The sequence below is a fragment of the Penicillium verhagenii genome (genome assembly GCF_028828195.1).
Source record: "Penicillium verhagenii strain IBT 33310 chromosome Unknown utg000005l_segment0_segment0, whole genome shotgun sequence".
Taxonomy (NCBI): Eukaryota; Fungi; Ascomycota; class Eurotiomycetes; order Eurotiales; family Aspergillaceae; genus Penicillium; species Penicillium verhagenii.
In genome coordinates this window covers 2915061-2939913 of record NW_026643169.1, presented here as the reverse complement: position 1 = coordinate 2939913, position 24853 = coordinate 2915061, and the positions used below count along the sequence as shown (strand labels likewise).

General features: G+C 47.9%; 9 protein-coding genes across 9 annotated transcripts; 3 read left to right on the top strand and 6 right to left on the bottom strand.

Annotated features, from left to right (window-relative positions):
- Positions 1–484: 484 nt before the first annotated feature.
- N7466_004619 (coronin) lies at positions 485–2756 on the bottom strand (the record flags this gene model as incomplete). The annotated part of the gene is made up of 9 exons (XM_057164016.1): positions 485–661; positions 719–1478; positions 1535–1996; positions 2052–2155; positions 2209–2257; positions 2312–2454; positions 2523–2582; positions 2644–2672; positions 2723–2756. The coding sequence occupies 9 exons, from the start codon at positions 2754–2756 to the stop codon at positions 485–487; spliced, it is 1818 nt and encodes a 605-aa protein (XP_057022697.1).
- A 681-nt stretch (positions 2757–3437) lies between these two features.
- N7466_004618 (putative kinesin family protein (KlpA)) lies at positions 3438–6390 on the top strand (the record flags this gene model as incomplete). Its single annotated transcript, XM_057164015.1, has 3 exons — positions 3438–4539; positions 4593–6157; positions 6214–6390. 3 exons carry the CDS (start codon positions 3438–3440, stop codon positions 6388–6390), a joined length of 2844 nt encoding a protein of 947 aa, XP_057022696.1.
- Positions 6391–6812: 422 nt separating this feature from the next.
- On the bottom strand, positions 6813–8476 carry N7466_004617 (translation initiation factor eIF-2B subunit family protein; the record flags this gene model as incomplete). The annotated part of the gene is made up of 2 exons (XM_057164014.1): positions 6813–8254; positions 8371–8476. 2 exons carry the CDS (start codon positions 8474–8476, stop codon positions 6813–6815), a joined length of 1548 nt encoding a protein of 515 aa, XP_057022695.1.
- A 577-nt stretch (positions 8477–9053) lies between these two features.
- Positions 9054–9344, bottom strand: N7466_004616 (uncharacterized protein; the record flags this gene model as incomplete). Its single annotated transcript, XM_057164013.1, has 1 exon — positions 9054–9344. One exon carries the CDS (start codon positions 9342–9344, stop codon positions 9054–9056), a length of 291 nt encoding a protein of 96 aa, XP_057022694.1.
- Positions 9345–10361: 1017 nt separating this feature from the next.
- Positions 10362–11072, bottom strand: N7466_004615 (phosphoribulokinase/uridine kinase family protein; the record flags this gene model as incomplete). The annotated part of the gene is made up of 1 exon (XM_057164012.1): positions 10362–11072. The coding sequence occupies one exon, from the start codon at positions 11070–11072 to the stop codon at positions 10362–10364; it is 711 nt and encodes a 236-aa protein (XP_057022693.1).
- Positions 11073–12908: 1836 nt separating this feature from the next.
- On the top strand, positions 12909–13601 carry N7466_004614 (uncharacterized protein; the record flags this gene model as incomplete). The annotated part of the gene is made up of 2 exons (XM_057164011.1): positions 12909–13130; positions 13257–13601. The coding sequence occupies 2 exons, from the start codon at positions 12909–12911 to the stop codon at positions 13599–13601; spliced, it is 567 nt and encodes a 188-aa protein (XP_057022692.1).
- Positions 13602–14422: 821 nt separating this feature from the next.
- Positions 14423–17904, bottom strand: N7466_004613 (AMP-dependent synthetase/ligase; the record flags this gene model as incomplete). Its single annotated transcript, XM_057164010.1, has 5 exons — positions 14423–15574; positions 15639–15765; positions 15834–16751; positions 16819–17570; positions 17647–17904. 5 exons carry the CDS (start codon positions 17902–17904, stop codon positions 14423–14425), a joined length of 3207 nt encoding a protein of 1068 aa, XP_057022691.1.
- Positions 17905–20857: 2953 nt separating this feature from the next.
- Positions 20858–22232, top strand: N7466_004612 (uncharacterized protein; the record flags this gene model as incomplete). Its single annotated transcript, XM_057164009.1, has 4 exons — positions 20858–21028; positions 21092–21227; positions 21286–21409; positions 21473–22232. 4 exons carry the CDS (start codon positions 20858–20860, stop codon positions 22230–22232), a joined length of 1191 nt encoding a protein of 396 aa, XP_057022690.1.
- A 352-nt stretch (positions 22233–22584) lies between these two features.
- Positions 22585–24764, bottom strand: N7466_004611 (putative glucokinase regulator family protein; the record flags this gene model as incomplete). Its single annotated transcript, XM_057164008.1, has 4 exons — positions 22585–23515; positions 23571–23950; positions 24010–24463; positions 24532–24764. 4 exons carry the CDS (start codon positions 24762–24764, stop codon positions 22585–22587), a joined length of 1998 nt encoding a protein of 665 aa, XP_057022689.1.
- Positions 24765–24853: the final 89 nt, after the last annotated feature.

Here is a 24853-nt window from a genome sequence, read left to right as displayed (position 1 = left end):
CTTGCTGTAAAAAGGCGGGGAATCACGTAGACGTCCTAAATTGGTAGTGGTGACAGTGGTGTCACGGGAAAAAGCAACTGCATACATACTAGTACACTGGCATCCTGATTAATGATCATTGGCTGATAATGTACTGCATACCTGCGGTTTCGTTAATTTGCCAGGCCGCAGACTTCTCGCTTAATCACAAAGATGTGATTTCACTAGGGTCAGTATTCAAATGTTAACAGATGCCGGATCAACTCAGCCCTATACCCTACACGTTGAGATTCAACAAAAGTCTACGCAGCTTTGAAGGGCCAATGTATTGACAAGTCCGCTAGTAAGAAAAACAAAAGATAAAACCACATATCCACATACAGCAGTGCATCTCAATGTGTGTCGATACACCGAACATCATTCACAGCCTATAACTTGGGCGACTCCCATAATACTCGCCACAGTGGGTAGCGGCAACATGCTCAGAACAATCAAAATTAATAACCTAGTTCAGCTTGCTCTTCAGGGCTTCAATTTCAGCTGTCAAAGTCTGCATCTGTTGCGCCTGCGTGGCAATAGTCTTGGTCTGCTCAGCAATCAAATTTTTAATCTCTTCGATTTCCTTGGAGACAGTGGCGGTAGGCACACTCGCCTCGCTAGCAGGAGATGCGGCGACTGGGGTCTGAATCTGTCAAAATTAGCACCCATAAAACGTTCCTTATGGAAAGATTCAACTTACAGGAGTGGTGGCGGCAGCGACGACGGGGGCAGCCACGGGGGTAGCCGCGACAGCAGCAGGCTGTGGCTTGACATCCACCTCCTTGGGTCGCAGGGGGCTGCTAACTCTTGGAGATGATGGCTCAACAACGGGAGAGCGCGTAGCACGCTCGACGGGCTTGGGGATTTCGTCAAAGCTAGAGTCATCATCGTCGACAGGAGTGGCCTCCTCATCATCGGCAAACTTGTTAACCATAGCCGACATGGCTCCACCCTGCTCCTTCATGGATGGGGCGGGACGGGCCACACGTGTGGGTTCCGGAGTAGGCTCAGGAGCAGCCTTTGGCGCAACAGGCTCAGGCTTCTTAACTTCAGGCTCAGCGGGCTTAGGAGCCGGAGCATCCATAGTACCGGTCGGCTTATCCTGCACACCCTCAACCTCCTCAAGACCATTTCCGTCGAACAAACTTTCCATAGAGATCTTGGGAGGGATCGCCTCCTTTCCATCAAACCATTCAGACGCTCCCATGGCAGGAGTGACGCCGATTGTGGGCGGGTAGATATCTTCCTGGAAGTTCTCGGACCGACGGGGGACGACGAAGGAGACGGGCTCGATGTAGCCGTCGTTGACGGTCTTGAAGGCGCGGGCGATTTCATTGTCGTGCATGTTAACACCGCGCTTGGGCATGAAAGCAACACCACGCTGAGGATCGGCAGACTTGTACTCCGAGAGAAACTCGAACTTATCGTTTTCAACCTCGAAGTAGCGAATGTTTCCATCACTGGAGAAGCAACGTTAGACTCAAAAACATTGGAAGTAATGAAAGAAGTCACTTACCCTCGTCCAGCCAGGTACAAAATACTGTTACCGTCATCCCAGAATGGCATGCACACACCGGAGATGGAATCCAGAGTCTTGAATCCATTGATAGGCTCCCGGGCCGCACGAATATCCCAGAGAGCCAGCTGACGATCACTCATCTTGGAGAAACCAGTGGTCACGATCCGGTCGCGCTCACCGAGCCAAACAGAGCGACTGTTCTTCGCTCCAGAGTGTCCTGCAGTCTCGTGGGCCGGACGCTCCTGGCGAACATCCCAAATGCGGAGCTTCTTGTCGCGCGAAGTTGTAACCAGCAGGGAGCCATTGGCACTCCACGACTGTGACTGAACAATGTCACCAATGTTCAAGGTCAACTTCGGTGCGCCCGCCTCAATATCCCAAATCTTCACAGTATAATCGCCCGAGGCTGTTGCCAGCACGTTTTCCGCCGCGGGGTTGAAGAGCACGTGGCCGACTTTCCTGCAGGGAGGCATTAGTTTTCCGCCCTAGCGTAAAAGAATATGTGGTGTCGTACTTTGAGTGGCCGCTTAGCTTTCCAACAGGCGCAATATCCTGGATATCATCCGCATCGAGGTCGGGGCGAACGGTGAAGTCGTCTGGAACCCGCCAGAGGAAGATCTAGAGCGCGATTAGCAACAGAAGATGCGCCCGCATATACCCGAGAACCTTACCTTTCCGTCATCGGAACCCGAGGCAATCAAGTCATCGTTGAAGGGATTCCTGTGGGATGTCAACTGTGAAATGTCATGGGTAGGTCGGACGATTCACGCTTACCAGTCGGTGTCAAGAACAACAGCAGTGTGTCCCCGGAATAGAGGAATGCGCTCCGGTAGCTTGCCCCGTTCCTCAAGGGGAATGACAGCAAAAGCTCCACCACCACCGGCTTCCCAATTGACTGCCAGGTGCTTTGGGTTGACCTATTTGGCTCGTTAGCCCGGGAGCCACGGCGAAGGTCAGGGGCGGTGGCGCAAAGGGCGATTCGTACCTTGATTAAGTTGGTATCCCACGCATTTCGCGAGATGCGAAGATTATCGTAGCATTGTTCCTGCGGTCATGGTTAGAATTCAATCAGGATCAACCGGCTCGGAAGTGCAGGCATCCATTACCTTTCGTGTCGAACGCCCGAAGACGTGGCCTTCCCCAACGGTCAGCGGCAGTTTATCAGAGGCGATCACAAAGACTTACGATACTTGGATGAACGCACAAACCGCCCGGACATGGTCGGTACCTAACCGTGAAGGAATTGAGAGGGAAAGAATAAGGTACAAGCTTGGAGGAGAAGATTGAAGGAGAGGAACAAGCAGCTGCCTTCGAAGCAACCAGGGAATGCGGCAACTGGGGCCCTTTGGGGTGTTTCAGCGGGCCGAGTGGAGTCCGCGCCGGCTTTTTGGGTTGGTTCAACGGCTTCAATATATGATACAAGCAATTGGACTAATATTTCTGAGCAAATACGGCATGAAATCAACTGATTTAATGAGAAAATAGATCGATAGCCAAATTGAACCAATAAATTCCCTTCTTCTGCTGATCTACAGCGATTCATTTTCATCCCACCAAGCTCACGTGCTGTATTATAGTAATCTAATCTCTGGTATTACATATACAGGGACAGTATCTGGGGGCTGTGTAGGCGTTACATGCGGCATGATCATGTGCGTTACCGCTAACCCCGATTTGGAAGAAGGGAGATTTGCTGAGTCATCCTTTGTTTATCCGGTCCCTCCAGAAACCAAACAAGCTCTCAGCTCATAAGTACACTGCGAATCGCAACACTCCACCCCCTCTTTCCCATCTTTCTTTAGTCGCCTAGTCGGCCATTGAGACAGTGGCTGGACGAGAACTTCTTCTAATCGCGCGGATTATCTACTCCCCGGTTACCTGGCGCACTACAAACCCCACCATGGATGGCGAGAATATGGTAAACAGAACACTCGCATTCCGTCGCGATTGCGCAAACACTAACCAGAGCCCTGGGCAGACTCAACCGCGAGCGTCGACTCGGTCGCGCATTCCACAAGTCGGTGGTCTACGAGAGATGAATCCTGCGACAGCCAACTCCCGTTCGGGTCTAATGCAACCCGGAACGATCGTTAACAAGACCATGTCACGTATGGAGGATCAAGATTCAACAGATGATAAATATGCTGACAGGTCGCCCATAGCTACTCGATCCAGGGCTCTCACCTCCCCGGATCCCAAGAAACAGCCTCCCACCGCTCGTCCAGCCTCGTCTTCGAAGGCGCATGCGCGCGGAAACTCCCTTGCATCATCAACCATGACTCGATCGGGATCCACAAACACTCGCTCAACGAACCCCAATTTCTCGGCCACCGTTGGGTCCAATGCGCGCCCCCCGTCTGCGATGCCTCGGCCCCAAACATCCTTCAGCGGCCGAAGACTCAACAGCTCCATTCAGCGCCCCACGACTTCGCTAGATACCCACGTCGAGGATGGCGCCGGAAGTGTCCTTGGAAAACGAAAGGGTATGCTACCTGTTCCTTCTCTTTTGTCTAGTTCTTCATCTGCTTCGCGTTCTTTCCCTGGCCCCCTTGCATCTCCCAGCGATCCTGATAAATATGATTTGTACCATGATGCCCCGGAATCCGGCTTGGAGCCCAAACCCAGTTCTGCGTTGCAATTTGGAATGCCTGTTTCTCGTTCTATTGCCGCAGCCGCTTTTGCTACGGACCCCAGGAGTCTTCCGGTACCCAGTCCTGTCAAACCGGTTCAGCAATGTCGAAATTTCAATCATTCCCCTTCCAGGTCCCGTGGAACATCATCCGTTAGCCCCAGGAGATCCCCCAAAAAGCCCCATCAAGCATTGTTTCTTTCGAAGGACTCTCATCTAACAAATTTTGAACACGATCCAGATACAGAATGGAACCAAGAACTCCGCGAGAAGGATATGGAGGCTATTATGGAGAAACTCCTGTCGCGCGTCAACCAGCAGGGACAGCAGACCTCTAGTATGAAAGAAACAGTCGACCTTTACAAATCGAGAAGTAAGTGACTGAGTGGAAGCTTTTTTGAAGAGTGTTCTAACGTTGGAAACTAGTTCACGACCTCGAAGTCAATCGCGATAGCTTGAAAGAAGCTAATTGTGAGCTGCAAGTTGAGCTGGGATCCTTGAAGAAAGACTTGGGGCTTGCAGAGAAAGCCCTGCATGATGCGCGGCGAGATCAAGATATTGCGATGGATGACCTGGAGGGTCGCCACCGCATCGAAATCGAGTCCATCAGTCAAGAGAATAAGAAGCAAAAAGAGAGCTTGATGTATCGGCACCAGGAAGAATTTCGTGACTTGAAGCGTAAATTTGAGGGCGAAGTCGAGGACGAAAAAGCCAAGCGGGTTCGAGAGCTTGGTAACTTAACAACGCAATCTGCGATGGATGTCCAAAAATCCCAGATTGAGCTGAATAAGAGGGAGCGTGAAATCTCTAATATGCGAAACGAGCTTGATGCTTTGAAAGTCGATCTCGACCGCGAGCGCAAGACAGTCCACGAACTTCGACAAAACCTTGACACCGCCAATTCTAATGGCATCACATTGGAGTCAACAATCCGAGCGCTCAAAGCGCGTATTGAGTTCCTTGAAGGTGGACGTGAAGAACAATCTGAAGCATTTGAGCGATGCAATCAAGAAATGATGGATGCATTGGCTGAGACTGACGCTATCAAAGAGAAGCTTCGTAGAGAAGAGACGCTTCGTCGTAAGCTTCACAATCAAGTACAAGAGCTCAAAGGCAATATTCGCGTTTTTTGCCGTGTACGCCCATCTCTCAACAGTGAGCCTGCCAACATGATCGCACCAATGCAGTATCCCGATGAATACGAGGACGCGAAGGAGATCAATGTCATGGGGCCCGAAGAGAAGAGCAGTCTTGGTACAATCACACGCAAAAATAACACATTCTCCTTTGATCGCGTGTTTGGCCCCTCGACCCAAAATGCTGAGGTATTTGATGAAATCAGCCAGCTGGTTCAAAGTGCTTTGGATGGTTACAATGTTTGCATCTTCTGTTATGGTCAAACTGGCAGTGGTAAAACACACACCATGTCTTCACAGGATGGTATGATCCCACGTGCGGTCCATCAAATTTACCAGACTGCCCAGGGCCTGGAGGAAAAGGGCTGGCGTTACAAGATGGAAGGCAACTTTGTCGAAGTTTACAACGAAAACTTGAACGATCTACTTGGAAGCCCAGATGAATTGGATAAGAAGAAGCATGATATCCGCCATGACATGCAGCGCGGAAAGACCATAATCACCGATATCACTACTGTGCAGCTGGACTCACCCGAGATGGTTGAGTCTATTCTCAGTAGTGCGGATGCCAACCGCTCCGTGGCTGCAACGAAAGCCAACGAGCGCTCGTCTCGATCGCATTCGGTCTTCATTCTGAAGCTGACTGGCGAGAACCACATCACTGGGGAACGGAGTGAGGGCACTCTCAACCTAGTTGATCTGGCTGGCAGTGAACGATTAAGCCACAGCGGGGCTACTGGCGAACGCCTCAAGGAGACTCAGAACATCAACCGCAGTCTCAGCTCTCTTGGTGATGTGATTTCTGCTCTTGGACAGGGCAAGGACGGTGGCCATATCCCCTATCGTAACAGCAAGGTATGTCCTCAATGAATCGCGCACCTTGTTACCCATTTACTAACACATTTATCCAGCTTACATATCTTCTGCAATTTTCATTGGGCGGAAACTCCAAAACGCTGATGTTTGTCATGGCAAGTCCGCTAAAGGCGCATTTGTCGGAGACTTTGACAAGCTTGAAGTTTGCCACCAAGGTCCACAACACCCACATTGGCACAGCTAAGCGTCAATCGCGGGTTCGCGACTCTTGAAGATAATACTGCTTTTGTTTTGCATATAGCTCGGATTTCCTTTGTTGTGGGGTTGGAGGTCTTTTACGATCCTGTCCTCGACCCCGGCGTTGTGAGATGGATTAATGAATTTCTTTTGTCTGAACCATGAGACTTTTTGCAAATATTGGTCTCGCCGTAGCTCTTGATTTACTGTATGGATACTCTGCAGCTTATTTGATCAATGAACAGCCTTACGCATTTGACCATTTCAATGTTCTTTCCGTACATATCCTTTTCTCTATCGTAGATATCATGTCTACTAGGTATTCCACCGCTAGCAGAAACCCTGATACATGTATCACTCACATGTGCACTGTTGACATATACATACTAGTACTATATAGTAACTCGCGGTCAAGAACTAAAACTGACCCAGACGGAGGACTCCATCATTGCTGCGACTACAAAGATTCAAAATACCTATTCGACCTCTTCTTCACTTCTCTCGCCCTTTGCTGAATCACCGAGACATCAACCGTCCCGTCTTCACAAACGTATCCATCAATGAGATCCGCTGGAACCCACTCAAAATAAACATTCTTCACGCGCGTCGTGCATGTCGAAGCTTCGGGGTCAAGGTCCTGCGACCCCTGAAGAATATTGACTCCTTTGATCCCGCTATTGAGCCAAGTACTCATCACTTCAGTGGGGTCACATTCCCGGCACTCGTGGTGGGCTTCTCTATCCATGTAAGATACTTTCTCTGATTCACCCAGAATCAAGACCTTCGAATTTGGGCTGATATGCTTCGCACTGAGAACAGCTGGCAAAGACCCCGTCTTGCTGCTCACACAACCCGAGCTGGAAATCCAGTCTGCTCCTATAAGCACCAAGTCCACATTGATAGAGGCAAGAGCAGCAGAGGCATCTGTGTGCACTGTCACTTTCACAACCCGATGCGGCGATGATATAAACTTTGCCTCGGATTCAGCCACCAGAGACGAAGCCATGGTGGCGCCCTCAAAATGTGGACGAGACTCGAGAATATGTATGTCGAGATGGGATATAGGTGTGGACGCAAGAGCATCCAGAAGTCCGTCTCGAATGGTCGAGTTGGCAGACAGTGTAAGAATCGTAAGCTTCTGGCGTGATTGCGTGTTCGCCGTTGAAATGTAATGCCTCTGGAGATAATCGACAAAGGACTCTTGGATTCGCGACGGCAGCATTCGGTGCTCCGCAAGATTGTGGTCCAGAACGGCAAGGACACGATCCCATCTCGTTTCATTATCGAGATTGCGATCGATAACGTCCTCAATGTCACGAAGAGCCGCTAGCAAGGCGTTTAAAGTGCCAACTGCCATGCTTTCATGGCCGTTCTTCCAGATATGCCAAGCTGCCATTCTGGTAGTATCCCACCATTTCGGATCGCTGTCGAGATGTACTAGCACATCTCGGAATCCTTTTAGTGCGATAGAGGTCAATTCATTGGATGCCCGTTGTTGATTTATCTGAAGTTCTTCGAGGCAGGATTGCAATGCTTGACTTGACCCTTGTGGCATCTCCCTTTCAAACCACACTCGTCCAAGACTTTTTGCCAGGCGAGGGATACCGCCGAACTTCTCATCGCTCATCACGTTCTCCGGTCGATACCAGCCCCAATCTTCGTGTTCCCAGTCAATTTTGATCATTGAGTTGTCCAGGTCGCTACCCTCGGTGTCTCGAAAACGAAATGCTAGGGGGTGAATAGTCCACTTTCGCCCCACAGCCGGATCGCTGAATGAATATGGCTTTCCATATCGCCAAAACTCCAGTTGTTGTGTTGTCAAGGTGGTTTCTTCTTGTATCTCCCGCCATGCAGCTGCAAGTGGTGATTCATGCGCATTTATATTTCCTGCGATAGGGGCTAAAAGATGTCTTTGTCATGTCAGTCTCTCTCTCCCCGCCGATGATTTGCAGTAGCATCAAGTGTGGCGAATTAGATGGACCAGAATACCCACTGGTAAGTTCTCACTTTCGCACTTCGTTGAAACAAAGCGACCCGTAGAGTGGCCTTTTCAACTGAGAAAATGAAGCAAGAGACCACTGATCTCGATTTCAACTCGGGCTGACTTTGCTGAGTCGACATAGTAACGGGTTTTCTGGTTTGACATTGTTCCAGGGTTGGAGTGAGAGGATTTAAAATCAAGCTAAATAGGGATTCAGTAAATAATATGGGGTGATGTCGATTACTTAAACATTGAAATCACAACGGAAATGGTTTAGGGGATTATGAGATGCGTGTCATGATAACATCACCGCGGGGAAGCTGCATGCGTTGACAGCTATTGGACAGATAATACACTAGTAGTATCTTCTGGTCCTTCTCTTCAGGTACCTCCTAAGCTCTAGCCAAATGCAATTTCATAATACTAGTACCAGTCACTAGCAGTGATGCCCATCTGTACTGTGGATGACGTCATCAGAATACATCTATCCCGTGACGAGGTTTGTTGATATTATTTAATAGTATTGATAGTACTTTACTAACCCGATCTTTCACCCTTGACTTTTTAAAAATGGAGGAAATGAATGTCTATTCCTTGAAACGCTCAGAAATCGCACAGAAAGAACACTTTGACCTCTAACAAGCTTCCCCAGATGATACACGCAGTCTCAGACAGCCTTGTCACCGTCGCTAATCACAAACCACGACTCACTTAAGCTCACATTTCATCCTCCGGACCAATGAGCTTAAGCTCACGCAAGTAGTCCAGATCGACTGAAAAGGTGTAGAAAACAGGATGGTGTTCAGCCCACAGATGTTTGAACATCTCCTCGTCATCATAGTCGGGAGTTCCGTAATATCCAATGGACTTTCCGCAGCACCAAACTTTGGTAGCATGTGAAACCAACATGCGCATGTTGTGTAGCTTCCATATATGACGAAGCGCATCTTTGATGGTGAAGAACTCCGTTTTATGGGTCAAACACTTGATAGGGGCAGAGGGAACCATCTTCATAGACCTAGTCAGTCATGTCCCCTTTTTGATAATTGTAAGAGTAGCTGACCTTGGCTTTCACTGGATTGGGATCCTGCACTTTCCCTGGTTTGGGAGCCTGCTGGGTGCTTGGTGGCGAGGATGCCAGCACGGACGTACGGACAGAGACACATAGCTGGGGCATGGTGAAGTCAACGGTGATTTGATAGTGGGTGGTTGAAATCAAAGTTGGAACGACTGAGGAGGAAATGAGAGGTTGAAAAAAAGAAAATGTTTCGTTCGAAAAAGAAAAATTAGCACGTATTCATGCCGAATCTTTGAGACTGAAGTGACAGAATGTCAAAGAGTTGAACGCAATTGGGCCTGTTTAGGCAGGACCTCCTGTTTGGACGTGCCATATTCATTTCAATCAATTGAAGAAGTTTCCGCTAGCTTTACCCTCAAAGGAACCTGCATGACTCCACATACATATTCAGCAACTTCTATACATATACAGACTGAATATGGAATATTCAATATGGTTAAACGCTGAAACATACCCAAATCAGCCAGCATCTGTTAGCTCCTCGGGCGCCAGCTTGAATGCGTGAAAGAACACTACCGATATACAATAGAGATCTCTGGATTGGTATTTTATATTTCGGAGGCATTAGACTAGCAAAAATTCAAGGCTAGGCGCCTAGAAAGATCGGCCTGGACTCTGTAGCTCTTTCCAAGGCTAGTAGAACAAGGTATTTTCACGACCCTTCTAGGAAGGTCTCAGGGTACTCTCTTTTTCAAACTTGGAACGTCTGTAACGTAACGCGGTACTGTTTGTTTCATAGTGGCACCCGAGATCCCTGGATAGGAAAGAAGTGATAAGCAAAGGTTGAATAAATTGTCTTTGAATTAACCTTCAAGCGGAGATCAGCTCCAGAACAGTGAAGAAGCTGGCAGTTGATACGAAAGTATTTTTCCTTTTATTAATCAAGTACTTGTCTCTGCATTGCTAAATAATCTTCTTCAATCAATCATTATTCATGTCTTTGTTTCCTAAGACGAAGTGTCCGCCGTGACACTCTTCACAACCATATCCGGCGTGAGCAGCTTCTCCCGAATAGAAACCCCATTCAAGTAATCATTACTATCAACTCTCCTATACCCATCCGCAAGCGTCTTTTCAATCCCAGACTGCACATGCCGCTTAGCAGTCCTATCCCGCGCCTCTTGGAGATCCGTGTCAACAAATATCCGGTAATCAACCAGCTCTGCCAAATTTCGCCACATGGGCTCATCAAGCAGGAGATAGTTGCCCTCGATAATTATAATTGAGGTGTCTGGCGTAATGGCCAGACCGTCCTCAACGGGATCCTTGGCTTCGTGATCGAAGGTCGGCGCCCGGATGACATGCGAGGCCGGCCACGACGATTGCACCAACGGTGTCTCCTCAGCCCAGGTCCGAAGTCGACAGACGAATTCAATGAACCGAGCGACGTCGAAGGTCCACGGCGCGCCGCGCCGGATGTGGGCCTCTGTGGCATTGGGCATTTGATCGAGCGTTGCTCGTGGGAGATGGAACCCGTCCATTGAGAGAAGGGCTGCGTGGCATTTTGGATCTGTGTTTAGTTGTTGGACGATCGCTTCGGCGGTCGTTGTCTTGCCTGACCCGGGGACGCCTGCTATGCCGACGAGGAAGCGTGGGCTGGGGTGGGTTTTGGCTTCTTGACGGATAACGTCTGCCAGGCGGCGGTACTCGCATTCCATCTGGATAACGTTAGATAAAAGTTCGCCACAAATATGCATTCCAAGTTTGAGGCTGTATATCCATGTCAACTGGTATTGTTCTCAAGAAACTTACTATTGTAGTCGTAGAAGTATAGATTTGTAGTGATATTGAGGGAGAATCACAGAATATGTACTGCGGCAATACTTGTTTGGCCCCACGGGAACAGTGCCAATCAAGAATGCATGTCGCTGCAGCAAACCCCAAATGTAATTATGAGATTGAGCTCACCACTGGGATCAAGTAAATTGAAGATTTTAGGTCCATGATATGTATGTGGAGGCGCGGATCACAGTCTCCGGAGCGGGTCACAGTGCTCCGATTCAAAACCAGGTCCGGTCGGCTTTGATCCGAGCCTCCAAAGTCATGACTACAGTAAGTAGTATCCGGTTTGCAGTGGTAAGGTACGCAGCGGTGAGGAATGTGGAGCTAAAGCTTGGCCACCATAGTCCATAGCACCAACGAAGTGGATGTCATGGATTTTCCCCGCCATATCCATAATCCGATTCCCACATTCCCCATTCTCCATATTCCCCCCTCTTAATCTTGTTTCGTGCTCAAGGGGTTTCAAGGAGAGACATGCGCATAATGATAAACATCAGGAAAGATGATCTCGATTAATAAATAGAATAAAAAAATGACGCCAACGCTATGATCATGAATTCTGCCGCTTTGCACCGCGCCGACACCAGGTCGGCAACATTTGTGTTGGGTAGACCGTAGAACATCCGCTTTTCCATGCTATGATAAAATACCTCTTTTCTTTTTCAAAAGAGACAACAAATAGTGCTCTTGTTAAAGTCAACATCAAAGCTCAATGCTCGACAATAGTATATAAACGGGTTGGCATCTCATTCCGTTTTCTTCGCGGGGTAGGTTCGCGAATCCGGGGTACATCTGCGGGAACGAAAGGTTGCGGTTGAGGTTTTCGCTTTGGTTGGTTGGGATTGACATAGAAACATAGAATTTGTTGCTGATAGCAGTGTTCGCATTGTGGTTGGGTATGATCACAAGGGACGCGCCACTCACGACATCCTTTGCAAGCAGCTGGGTCGCTTTGGTAGGGTTGTCGGGATGAAGAGCCGGAACTTGATTCACACGTATTGCCCCACAACCTGGAACACATCCATGAGGAAATCTGATCATAAATGGCCGGAGATAGTGTGTTGGAGTTGGACTGAGAGTGTCTGGAGGTGTCAGGCAGACTTTGATTCCTGGATCAAGGTAATTCAAGCGTTAGTGTTGCGCGGGGATGAATCCCTAGGGATCACGTCGACGTGACATGAGCACCAACCTTGAAACAGCAGCCATGATGGCTTATTTTTTTGTCCTCAAAGCGATCTTTGATTTCTTTGTAGAAGTAGAAGATCGAAGGATAGGAAAAAGGAAAGAGGGAAATAAAAGAAGGATGAAGCAGGAGTGGAATGCTCAGGGGGACTCAGACCCTCGCATGATCCGTAACAAAAGGTCCAACTCATAATTGGCGTCGGAATCCCTGAAGTTATTTTTTTTTTCTGATTTTTTTGACTTGAATTCCTTTGATCATGACCCCACCGCCAACTTAGAAAGTAGAGCGCCACTAGATGCCTTGACCAAGCCCGGGGCTGAATCCCGGAGATTTGGGTTAACTCGACTTTGCTTAGCACGTCATGCACAGTAATCAGTTCCAAGCTAAAACTAATAGAAATAGAAATGGAAATGGAGGTATAGGAATAGAAGTAGATACTAAGTCCATTATCGACTCCAACATTCAATATCCACTGGTCACCGTTCCCGGCATAGCCCACGTGCCCCAAGGTCTGCCCGATGTTTCCACAATGAAGCGTATTTCCGACACCATCTGTGCCGATCACCGTGACCTTAAGTCATACTATGATCGGATCATGCACGCTGATGACCCAGATGAACAAACTCGCTGGCAAAACATGTTCACCTGGGAATTAGCCCGTCATGTGGTTGGCGAGGAACTAGTGCTGTACCCGGCACTAAAGCAGCACCTGCACGAAGATGCAGCCGAAGATCGGCAACAACATCAAATAGTAAGTGGGCGAAAAAAAACCCCTCAGGATTCAGTAGCCTGGAGAAGATGGATCACACCAAGAAAAAAAAGAGAAAAAAAAAGCTAAATGTCCCCTTTTTCTCCTTTCCAATCGGGGAAAAAACAGATCAAAGAAGAATTAGCCGTGTTCCAAACCCTTCAATCCACCGACCCCCGGTTCATCCCCACCATGGCAGTTCTCATGAGTGATCTAGCAGCGCATGTCAACCATGAAGGAGTGGATCTGAGCAATCTCGAATCCCGCATCACAACCGAGGAAAGTCAGCGTCTAGCGGATTCCTTCGACCGTACAAAACATTTCGTGCCAACACGTGCGCACCCTAGCGCGCCCGATCGTCCACCTTATCAAACTGCTGTTGGATTGATTACGGCGCCACTGGATTATTTGCAAGACCTCTTTCGGAAATGGCCGGACACTGAGGAAGTGAATATGCCGACTGTGATGGAGTAAAGAAGAACTTATCTCTTGTGGTTGTCTTGTGGTTTAAAAGGGGCTCTACTCGGGTTTCGTACTCGTTACTCGTACTCCGTATCCGTATCCGTTTACCATCTATCAAAAATACTCCTATACATTCAATGTTATGCTGCTGCAGATCCACCTAAATTCACCAAACTGACACTATTTATTTCATTTGATAAATGCATGCCCCAATTTATGCATGATCGACCTTGAAGAAAATCTCTACTCCGTACTATATCCATTTAACTTCAATAGCATCATCTTTTTTCTCGGCCGAGTTTTTGTGGAGTAACTAATGTGGAGTTCAGCGAGGCATCTTGATTCTTTTCTTCACCCACAACCCATCCAAACCTTCCAAAGAACATTCCGGTCGTTAAGCGTCAATCCTTAAAAATGCTTGATTGGATGAAGTGGTCATATAAGACGATCTCGGGTATGATAGCCGGAGGTTGTCAGATTTACCTTTGACGGACTAGAGATACAGGGGAAATCTTAGCTTTACGCGGGATGTCCCAATCGGGGTGAGATTCCATGATACATCATCATTCTTGCCTTGTAGTCATTGGAAATCCAAGCTGCCTATTCACATTGATTAGGGGCTTATATAGAGAGAGAGAAAGCCAGAGTATCCACATACGAACTTGCACATGTGATTAAATGTATATTTTGTTATGTTCAATGTTCAAATATTTTCTATACATTCAAAAACTTGAAGGTTTCCAATACCACTCGGAAAGATCTTTCCCCCTGGCATCTGCCCCAGAACTCTAGAAAGCCAAAGCAATACCATTCATCTATGATCCAGATGTCTATCAAGATCTCATCCAGCGAGAAATCCAGTCGCGGATATAACAGTTCAGAATCCCATCCTCAATAATCCTCAGACGACCATTCTGCAAAGTAACACTGTCCCTCTCCGCCTTCTCCGTCACAAACCTCTTCGGTCCAAGAGTGCGAAGAGCAGAAGACCCAGTACCATACATGGCCTCGTAATGCTCAATCAGTTTCACAGCCGGATTAATATGCTCCTCACCACGAGCCTCGCTCTCCCGAAGCAACTGCAGCCACTTCTCAACAGGCACAACATCGAACTGGAAACTCCGACCCAAGGACTCCAGCAGTGCAGACCACGAGAACTCACGAGAATTGCACACATTGTAGATCGAATCATCACCAGTCTGCCCAGCAGGCATCGTACAATCCTTCTCGCATAATTCGCCAACTGAACCCGACCTCGATCTCGTCAGTTCCAGGATCGTTGCTGCGAGATTATCAACTGGCAGCCAGGAACAACTTTCGTTCAGACTGGGCAACGCTTTCAGGATCAAAGCAGACCGGATCATAAGCGGCAGTGCTTCGCTGTCGTTCCAGAGACCTTTCTTCGAATGTCCCGACACCTGGCCTATTCGGAGCGAATAAGCTCTCGCTCCGGATCGGTGGGCCGCACTGACAATGTGCTCTCCTGTTAGCTTGGACTGGCCATAGCCCATGTAAGCAGTGTTCAGTTCTAAATCCAATGAGTCTTCGGGAATATTCGTTGACGTCGCGCCGAGTGCGGTGGAAATGGAGGATAAGAACATGAGTACTGCTGGCTGTGGTTGTTCGACGGAAAGTGAGAACTGGAGGAGATTGTACAGGCCGCGAAGGTGGGGCTCAAATTGGCACAGGGGAAGATTGAAATTGACGGGCCAGGCAACGTGCAGAATTTGAGTAACGGATCTGCGCATGCGATTCATGAGGTCTTCATCAAGGCCAAAATCCGGTTGGTCGAGTGAGCTGTTAAGGGCGATGATTTTTAATGCCTGTTCTGGTGTGACGTGAAGCTCTTTTTCTGCTAGGCTTTGGAGGATATCTTCCAATGGTGATTTGCGTCGGGTAAGACAGAAAACCGTGGAGACGGAGTCATCGTTCAGAAGCTCGTATAATGTGTGGGCACCAATTGATCCGGTGGCTCCGGTAAGAATCTTCATCTACTAGTTAGCACGATTCGTTCGATCTCGATAGTCTGATGATATTTATAGTACTCACAACGCTGCTGCTGCTGCTGCTGCATAAAGACTCAGTGGGAGTGTGTGGTTGAAATGAAGAATACTTCTCAATCATTTTCGACATAAAATCGGTACTATCGTCCACTATTGAAAGAGTCTGCGAAGAACTGCTTCATATGTTAGATCAGGCTTGCAAGTATTGAAGCACCTATAAGGTACGAGCTATAGGACTTACCTTTCCGTGAGATCCTCGCCATTTTGCAAAGCACAAACATGCACCGCTAATCGATCAATACTTCCCTGTTCATAGACCACATTCTGAGCAATGCTGTCCTTGGGTAGATCGAAATTCTGAAGAATGAGACGCCGTAAGTGAATCGCTTTCAGGCTATCAACCCCCTCTGAGAAGAAGTTTGCCTCAGCACTAGAGAGGCTGATACCGAGCTCGGTCTGGCACAACGCCATTAAAAACACAATGGTTTCCTCCAATGTCAGTCGCATGTCCCCTTGTTGGCCTTCTGCATTCGAGTAAACGCTCTCTATCAGATCATTATACTGCAGGTAAACCTGTGCACGAATCATAGACCCTTTATCCGTTCGTGGAAATGGCGAAGTAAATGGCAAAACGGCAACCATGTCTTTCGCGATGCGGGAGAAATGCTCCGCACGAGAATTGGCAATTTCAATGATGGGCCTGATCTCATCAAGATACTGATCATCTGGTAGGCATATATTTTCGTCCGCTTCCTGCGATCGGAAAATCAACAAACCTGGGGCGGTTTTCCCCAGTCCGAATACGACTGCCTCATGAATGAAAGGGTGCTGTTTAATACAGCCTTCGATTGGAAGTGGGAGCACTTTCTCTCCATTGATAAGAGTCAGACGATCATCAAGTCGCGATACGTACTTCCATCTGTTGGGAATCGTGGAATGAGGGGTGAAAATGTCTTTAGAATGATATGATCCAGGCGGTTCATTGCAGTTTGATGTTGTCAGTGCCGGATGTCCAGCCAGATAGACACACTCGTAGAGCGAGCCCCCTAGGGGCTTCATCCAGATATAAGGAAGCAGGTTCTCAAAGAATTTCAAATAATTCCAGTAAGGGTCATCTTTCGGTCGAGATAATGATTCGGCGACGAGCCCTGCTTCCGTACTGCATATCAAAGTAAGACTTAGCTCATTATCCACAATTTGCTTTCTTATTCTCCAAGATTACTCACAGTCCAAATGAACCACCAAACGGAATTCCTGCCCGCACCAAAGCATCGCCAAGTTCATCGGGGCACGGCGCCCCGCCATAACCAACCACCTCACAGCTCCGAAGTAACTCGACACCACGAGGGCTGTCCACGAGCAGCTGTAGCATGTAAGGGACTGCGGCAACATATTCAGGACGGGCTTCTTCGAGAGCTGAAACGAGCGCATCAGCCGTCAGCGGCAGAGCTGCGTTCCACATGAATGCAGTTTTCCTCATCCACATTGCTTGCAAGGCAGTCGAAATTCCATGGAGGTGATACCAGGGAAGAGAGTTGAAAGATGTCAGCCCAGGCCCTCGTAATGGATGTGTCATGATAGCACGGTGTGTAAGAAACATGGGTTTTGGGTCTCCCGTGGACCCGGAGGAATGGAGGATTAAGGCGATTTTGTCCCGTTGCGCCTCGGAGTTTCGCTTTCTGTGCAAGACCAACAAAGATGTCTCGGAGGTAGCATCAGAAAGTACAGGGACGGGGCGACAGGTGACAAACTTCCGCTTCAGGATTTCACCGATCGTTATGCGGATTTCAGTTCCTGTTTTTCCATATATAATGTTGTCGCAACCGACAGTATTCAGCAACGACACACAAGCATCCCCTGATAGACGTGGCGATAATATCATGACTTTGTATCCAAGGCGACTAAGTGCGAACAGAGTGATGATCATACTTAGATCTGATAACGTCAGCAACGCTACTATAGATCCATCTTTCTTGGGCTAGAATAGAAGTAGTCAGCAGTGCCCTACAATACCATTGTATCGAAATGAACATTATAGCCGAAAGAGTACTAACCGGGGTAAATCCATCTTCCATCAACGTAGTAACAGTCTGGTCTATCATCTCATCGAGCTGCAGACCAGTATAGTAGTTATACGATGCAGCATCCTTATCTGAGCTTGGGTATGCGAGGATTGGGAGTTGAACAATATCTGCAGCACGAAGGCGAATCAAGTCATCCAAGACATTGAGTTGGCCAAACCTTTCTGTCAAAGGATCAGAGTTTTGTGATGAAGCCGCTGGTTGAACAGATGTTCCACGTTGGATACCCATTATAGTGGTAGATGTCAGGAGTAAATTGTGGGTGAACGAATTGGCGAAAAGGAAATGTCTTATTTATGATACAAAAGCTGACCCCAGGGCGATATTGCCTTTCACGCAGGAAAATTTACCCCGGAACAAAAGTTTTACATCTCTGCCGACCACAGTCGGGATGACCGGGGTGAAGGCTGAGCTGACCTTCTAAGTTGTGGGCCATGGCGAATCAGCCATTGCACCGACCACCACGGAACTGCAGAAACCCTTCCATGCCGCTGAAATAAAATAAAATAAATAAATAAATAAAAAGAAGAATAAATGCTTACGTCTAGAAATACATAAAAAGGCTGGTTCAAATGTTGGCCTTGTCAATTGGGGGAATTGATACCTGAGTCAGTGAACGGGTACGTGACGGCGAACTACAAACGACCACAGGAGTGAACCGGTACAAAGGACGTCAGAACAGTGCATGCGTCAACAGCGCTTCCCCTGCATGCATGAATGGGCTCAATTGGTCAACTCTAAGCGAATAGAATTTCATTCTATGAAGAATTGGCGGTCAATCGGCCTCTCCTACTGGCTAGATTGTCCCAAAATCTGCGCCATGTCCGACAAACGAACTCGACATGGTTTAATCTCTTGCAGCTGTGAATCGCCATCGGGACCACTGACAATGTTACACTGCAGAGCTGCCCGAATCAGTCGGTTGAAATGAAAATCCCGTTGGGGCCATCCCCGGCTTCCTATGCAATCGCCGGGCGGATATGTCCATCACATACATAATCGGCTCAGGGGGATGGAAATAACAACATTTCTGCCAAAATTATGGGGCGCTCCCGGGCTCCACCAGATAGCGAAGACAATGGGCACATCATTAGTGGGGAATTGCATACAAGGAAAAACGGCGCGAAGGATCACATTGGTTGCGCTGACCCCACCGAAATCAGTGGAATAATTGGATTATTGCAGTAGAACCGAGTCTTACACTTGACACATGTGCATTGAAAGTATCCTTTCCCATGATCTTTTTTGTTTGATGTAGGGAGCCGAGAGGCAAAGTCAGATAATCTGATGAATCTGATGAATCTATTTTCCCCCCAATTTTTACTTTCTTAGATCAGCCAACCGACAATTTACTCGCACGAGCCATAGACTAATAGTAGTGATGGTCAGCACTAGTCGGCTTAATCTATTCTACTGCCAAAAATTCAGCTTGTCCTCCATTCAATGTTCACGGAAAAGGTTCGCTGTCAGCACTTGAAGATTATGAGCCTGCGCGCTAAAAAGAAAACACTACAGATAGATGGACCAACCATCGCAAAAGCATTGATGCTATCAAAGCTCAATAAAGATAAGCCCCGATCATAAAAACGATCCGCAAATTCACCAAGTCGATTACCGGAAATACGAGAGGTCAGAGCACATCGAGGACTCGAGGTGCTCCCGCCAGAAGTACCCATTGACTGTAGCTTCCCGTCTCCAGATTAGATCTATCTTGCTCCCGGAACGCGGAACGGGGAAACCGTGGTATCGGGTCTTCTTGGAAGGCTATCAGAACGCTTCCCATGGAACAGATCTTGAATTTCTAACGAAACCAGCCGTTGCGGCAAGCGTTGACGGATCATGAAGAGAGCATCCCCTTTCTCGCCCCACTTTTTGCCGGCAAGAAGGTGAACCGTCCGATTGGATCCTAGCATGCTGATTGTTTAAACATGAGAGCTTTGTCGTGTGAGCTTTTGATCGACGTTCCTTGGTCCACGGGACGCCACAGGGCCGTCCCGCTGTGCCGAGAGACAAAGAAGGCCCCGTTGGTCTGTACATGAAGACAGCCTTCATACATCAATTTTTTGCCAAAAAAAAACTGATCGGTTGATGCGAATCAAGGAGTCCATAGAAAGATCTATCCCATATCGAAGAACAGGGGTAATGTGGCATAGATCCTAGCTCAGTGAATGCACAAGGTCTCAAACTGCCGAGTTGAGAAGGCACATAGAGAGAGAGAGATAGTAAACCAGATTGTAAATAAAAACACGACTCAAGATAGGCCCACTTCAGGCAGTAACCAATCTCTGAGTCTGGCTGATGCTTTGTACCGAAGTATCAGTACAATCACATCAATGCAACTTGGATATCCTCCGTACCTTCAGGTTTCTTTGGCGGAATGAGGAAGCCATGTGCTCAAGCGGCATGTTATTCGGAGTAATCCGCGTTATCAAGACCCCGTCTTACTACATACCACCTAAGCACGTCATACTATAATAACCTTTCTCCCTCTGCTCGTGTTTCTCGTGGCAAAAAGATTGGCATTTAGTAGTTCTCCGATATCTCCTAAAACAAATACCCAATCAGCTGCTTCTGAAGCTGGGCTTTCATTCCGGTATCTACTATATGAGTGAGCAAACACACCTATAAGTGGCGTATTATTCCTTCGGTGCTTTCTGCCGATCAAGCGTGTGATGAATGCGCTGATGGGGGAAGTGGGCCAAGCTAATGCAGACTAAAATTCAAATGTGGCCCAATAGAACAACGGCAATCAGCTCCAGACGATCCACTTTCTTTTTGATTTTTTGTACCGATCCATCAATTGTTTCTCGAAATTGTCAGCCCGGGCTGTTTTCGGGCAGCTGAATCTCAGAGTGGCGTGTGGTTCCTGTGGGGATGAGGGATGAAGCTGGAGAGGAGTTGTATGCAGGCAAGGTGAAACCTTCCGAGGGCTGACAATGGCAATGAGTCAATGACATGCAACGCCCAGGGCCCCAGATAGCACGGATTGTATAAATGGTCGAGGATATCCAGTGTTCTTGAAACATTTTAACTGGACAATCCCGGCTAAACTTGTTTATGTACTACGTATACCCATAGCCACAATCTGTGACACTCGTTTTTCCACCACTTTGACTTCAAGTCAACTATTTCTTTCCATTCCAGATTCCAGATTCTAGATTCTTGATTCACTTAACCCGACAAAATGACAGTCACAACGCCTCTTCACTCGATGGTTTACCGCCTGGGCCAATTAGTTCAACAAAACACTGTCAACCCTTCAGAGAAAGCCCATTTTGAGCTCTTGCAAGTGATCGATCAGTTTAAACTGGCTGTCGAAAGCCCGTCGGAGACCGTTCAACGCCTTATCTACCAGGTACGGTGTGGCCCTTTATTAACTGATTTTTGATGAGTGATCTAACCCGTCAATGCCCCACAGCCCCCGCAGAATGCTGCACTACGAACCGTGGTCGATTTGGAAATTATGCCTTTGCTCATGCAGAAGCAGTACCAAAGTACAGGCATCTCGGCTGCACAGCTAGCAGAGTCCACCGGTGCAGAACAGGACTTGATCGGTATTGTCTCTGCCACGTCACATTGTTTTACTCGGGCGCGACTGACAAAATCCCACAGTGCGATTAATGCGCGTTGTTTCTTCTCTGGGTCTATGCACAACCCCGGAATTTCAATTATATAAAGCCAATGAAAAGACAGCGGCGCTGGTCAAACCTGCCGGCCGTGATGGAATTCCTTGCATGTAAGGTCTTGGATCTGTGAATACTTGTATTAACTCGCGCTAACATATTTTTCTTCATGTCAGATATGATCTCACACTTCCAACCCTCGCCAGGCTACCCGAGTATCTGCGGGCTCATGATTATGTCAACCCTGAAGACTACGACAACTCACCAATGAAGTGGGCAGTTGGTCAAAGCCAGTTCGAATGGCTAGCTAACAACAAAGATAAACAGACCTTATTTAACTCATACATGGCGAGCCGCCGACAGGGTAGACCGATGTGGTTTGACGTTTACCCTGTGGAGCGATTGTTCGGCCATTCCATTCCAATTGGAGACACACCGTTCCTAGTAGATGTTGGCGCAAACCAAGGACACGATCTAAAGGAATTCCGCCAGAGATACAAGCATCTTCCAGGCAAACTCATCTTGCAAGACCAGCCTAAAGTCGTCGCCGGTATTTGTGGCCAGGAACCCGGCATCGAGGCTATGCCGTACAACTTTTTTGAGCCCCAGCCCGTCAAAGGAGCACGTATATATTACTTTCGCTCAATATTCCACGACTGGGCGGATCAAATCTGTCTTCAGATCCTGCGCAACACGATATCTGCCATGGTCCCAGGCTATTCTCGAATCTTGATTGTGGACTTTGTGCTGTCGGATACTGATACGCCTCTTATGCAGGCCTCGCTTGATATTCAGATGATGAGTATTGGCGCTGGTGTGGAGAGATCAGAGACACAGTGGAGAGATTTACTTCAGAAAGCTGGCTTGAAAATTACTGGTATTTGGAATGAAAGCCCGGGCATGGAATCGGTCATTGAGGCTGTTCCCATATCCTAAAATTTGAAGATCCGCGTGGTTTACTTGGTCGATTTTTTTTTAATTCGATTTTTTTTTCTAGAACACATGGGAAACGGTTTAAGAATGGAAAGGTGTACAATTTAGGAGGAATGGGCTTTGGGACCGATGGTTTTCGAATCAAATTGAAGAGCATTTAATAGCTACATGTTGCATCTAATTAGACAATGTTATGACAAAGTTTCAATAGATGATTTGAGCTTCTAAATTTTCCTTGGTTCGTGGAAGATTGAAATTCACAATTTTTCCCAGGTCATTCATTTTATTGTACAGAATTCCAATCAGAGTGAATGAAAAATTGAGCCTACAGTAGTCTACCCAGCCTTGAGACTCATCAAGACATCAAATATTTGGCTACCGTCACAGCAACATCTTCAACCACTCTTATCCCTCGGAAATTAAGCCCCTGTTGGGCAAGCTGCTGCCTCAAAGTACCTTGGTACTCTTCATTTTTCATCAACCCGCCAGCCAATACCAACTCCGTCTCCTCGGTTCTGGTATAACCATTTGATCTAGTATCAGCCAGACGCAGAAGGGATTTCCGAACAATCAAAGAAACCTTGTCGTCCATAATCCTCTTTGCAGTGCGGCTGTACTTTGCCAGTCCTATGACCGTCTCCGCTACCCCTGCTATCCGGGATTTCACGCACTGTGCACCGGCCCGGGAAAGAATCTCGCTTAAAAGATCAATATTGCCGTTGCTCTGGATGTTTCCTCCCAGCTTCTTGATAACTGCATGTTCAAAGTTACCTAAATCATTTTGACCAAGGCCTAGCGACTTTTCTTCCAATACATCGAGAGTATGCTTGATGGCTTCCAAGCCGATGGAATAGCCTCCGCCTTCGTCTCCTAACAGGTGGCCCCATCCACCGGCTCGGCTAACGCATGTGTAGCCCTCATCCTCGCTCCAGTTGTATCGCATTGTGACACTTCCCGTGCCTGCAATGACAGCAATGATAGAGGGATGCTCATTCTGGCCTGCCACCGCTGCAGTCAACAATGACACATCGTTCGTCAACTTGAGGGCCGGCGTGGTATGATCAAGCCCGAAGATCTCACCAAGTTGCGGGGCTAGTACACTGTATAGGCCACTCCGGTCCATACCAGCAAGACCGATCCAGACCGACTTGAAGGATGACTTAAAAAAGTCTTGCCAGTTTGACTCAGTAAAATGGGTCAAACCAGGCACATGCTCTCTCATCGCAGCTTTGGTGGCTGTAGTCAGAGTAGACATTATTGCATTCAGATTTTCCACGCTATCGGTACTGTACAGTAGTCAGCTAAAGAATTCTCAAATTCTGAGATCATGGACTTGCATACATATTGCATGGTCCAGCAGACCCACGGCTTATCACGCCGTTAATATCTGCAATGACAGCTGAGCATTTAGTGCCTCCACCATCGATACAAAGTGAGTATAGTCTTCGATGGCTGTTAGATGAAGACAGTTGTGGAGATTGAAGTGCCTTCGACAACGCCATTGCGAGAACACCTCCAGTTGATGTTAAGGTCAATTGGCAGCTCTCAACAGATGCTTCTGTTTCAGCGACCAGAATAGCGAGCTTGACGCTTCGGCTGCACTTCGCAAGAAGTGCATCCAATTCGGAATCCGACATGATATTGCATTTCGCGCTTAGTCGACGTAGAATATTCCGAGCGCGCTGCTCAAGTTTGAGATTCGATGCCACCATATCAACCATCTGCAATAATTATTGCCGTTAGTAACCATCATTTCGAACAATTATTAACATGCTCGTACCATATTGCCATAAGTCTTCCCGATCCGAATCATAGTGCCCGTGCTCAACATGTTCAAGACCATTTTTGTGGCCGTTCCGGCTTTGAGCCTAGTGCTACCAGTCACAACTTCTGCACCGGGTAAGGGCGCAATCAGGAAGTCTACATCACCGGAGTGACCCATTTTTGATGGAGAGGTGCAGGCAATGCCAATTGTCAGGCAACCTAGCCCTTTAGCAAAGGCGAGACATCCAAGAACGTACGGCGTACGGCCTGAACTAGCAATACCGATCACGCTATCGAGTTCTGGGTCGAGATCCAGACGCTCTAGATCCTCTCTGCCAGCTTGGTCGCTGTCTTCGGCACCCTCCTGTGCCTGTCGAATGGCATTGTCTCCGCCGGCGATCAATCCGACAAATTGAGATCGTGGAGCAGCGAAAGTGGGTGGGATTTCTGAAGCGTCCAAGATGCCGAGCCTAAGGGTCTCTGCTGTTCGTCATCCTTCTATCCAAAATTGAAGTTGCCTCTACATCAATTCACCAACCTTCCGCTTGTTCCAGCTCCAACATAGACTACCCTACCACCTTTATGAACTCGCAAAGCCAATGCATCGATCGCACTCGCAATCACAGGGAGACATGGCACAACACTCTCTGCTACCAGGTGGTCATCGTTGTTGATCACAGTACACATCTCCAACGTTGACATGCGATCGATATTGGTCGTGCGGGGATTCACGCCCTCCGTTTGGAGTTTCGCCAAACCATCGAGATCCATAATTGTCACCGGTGCCCACTTACTGACCTGTCAATGGTGAAGAATTTGGATTTCTGGTTTCAGACCAAGCTGCCAAAACAGTCGAAATG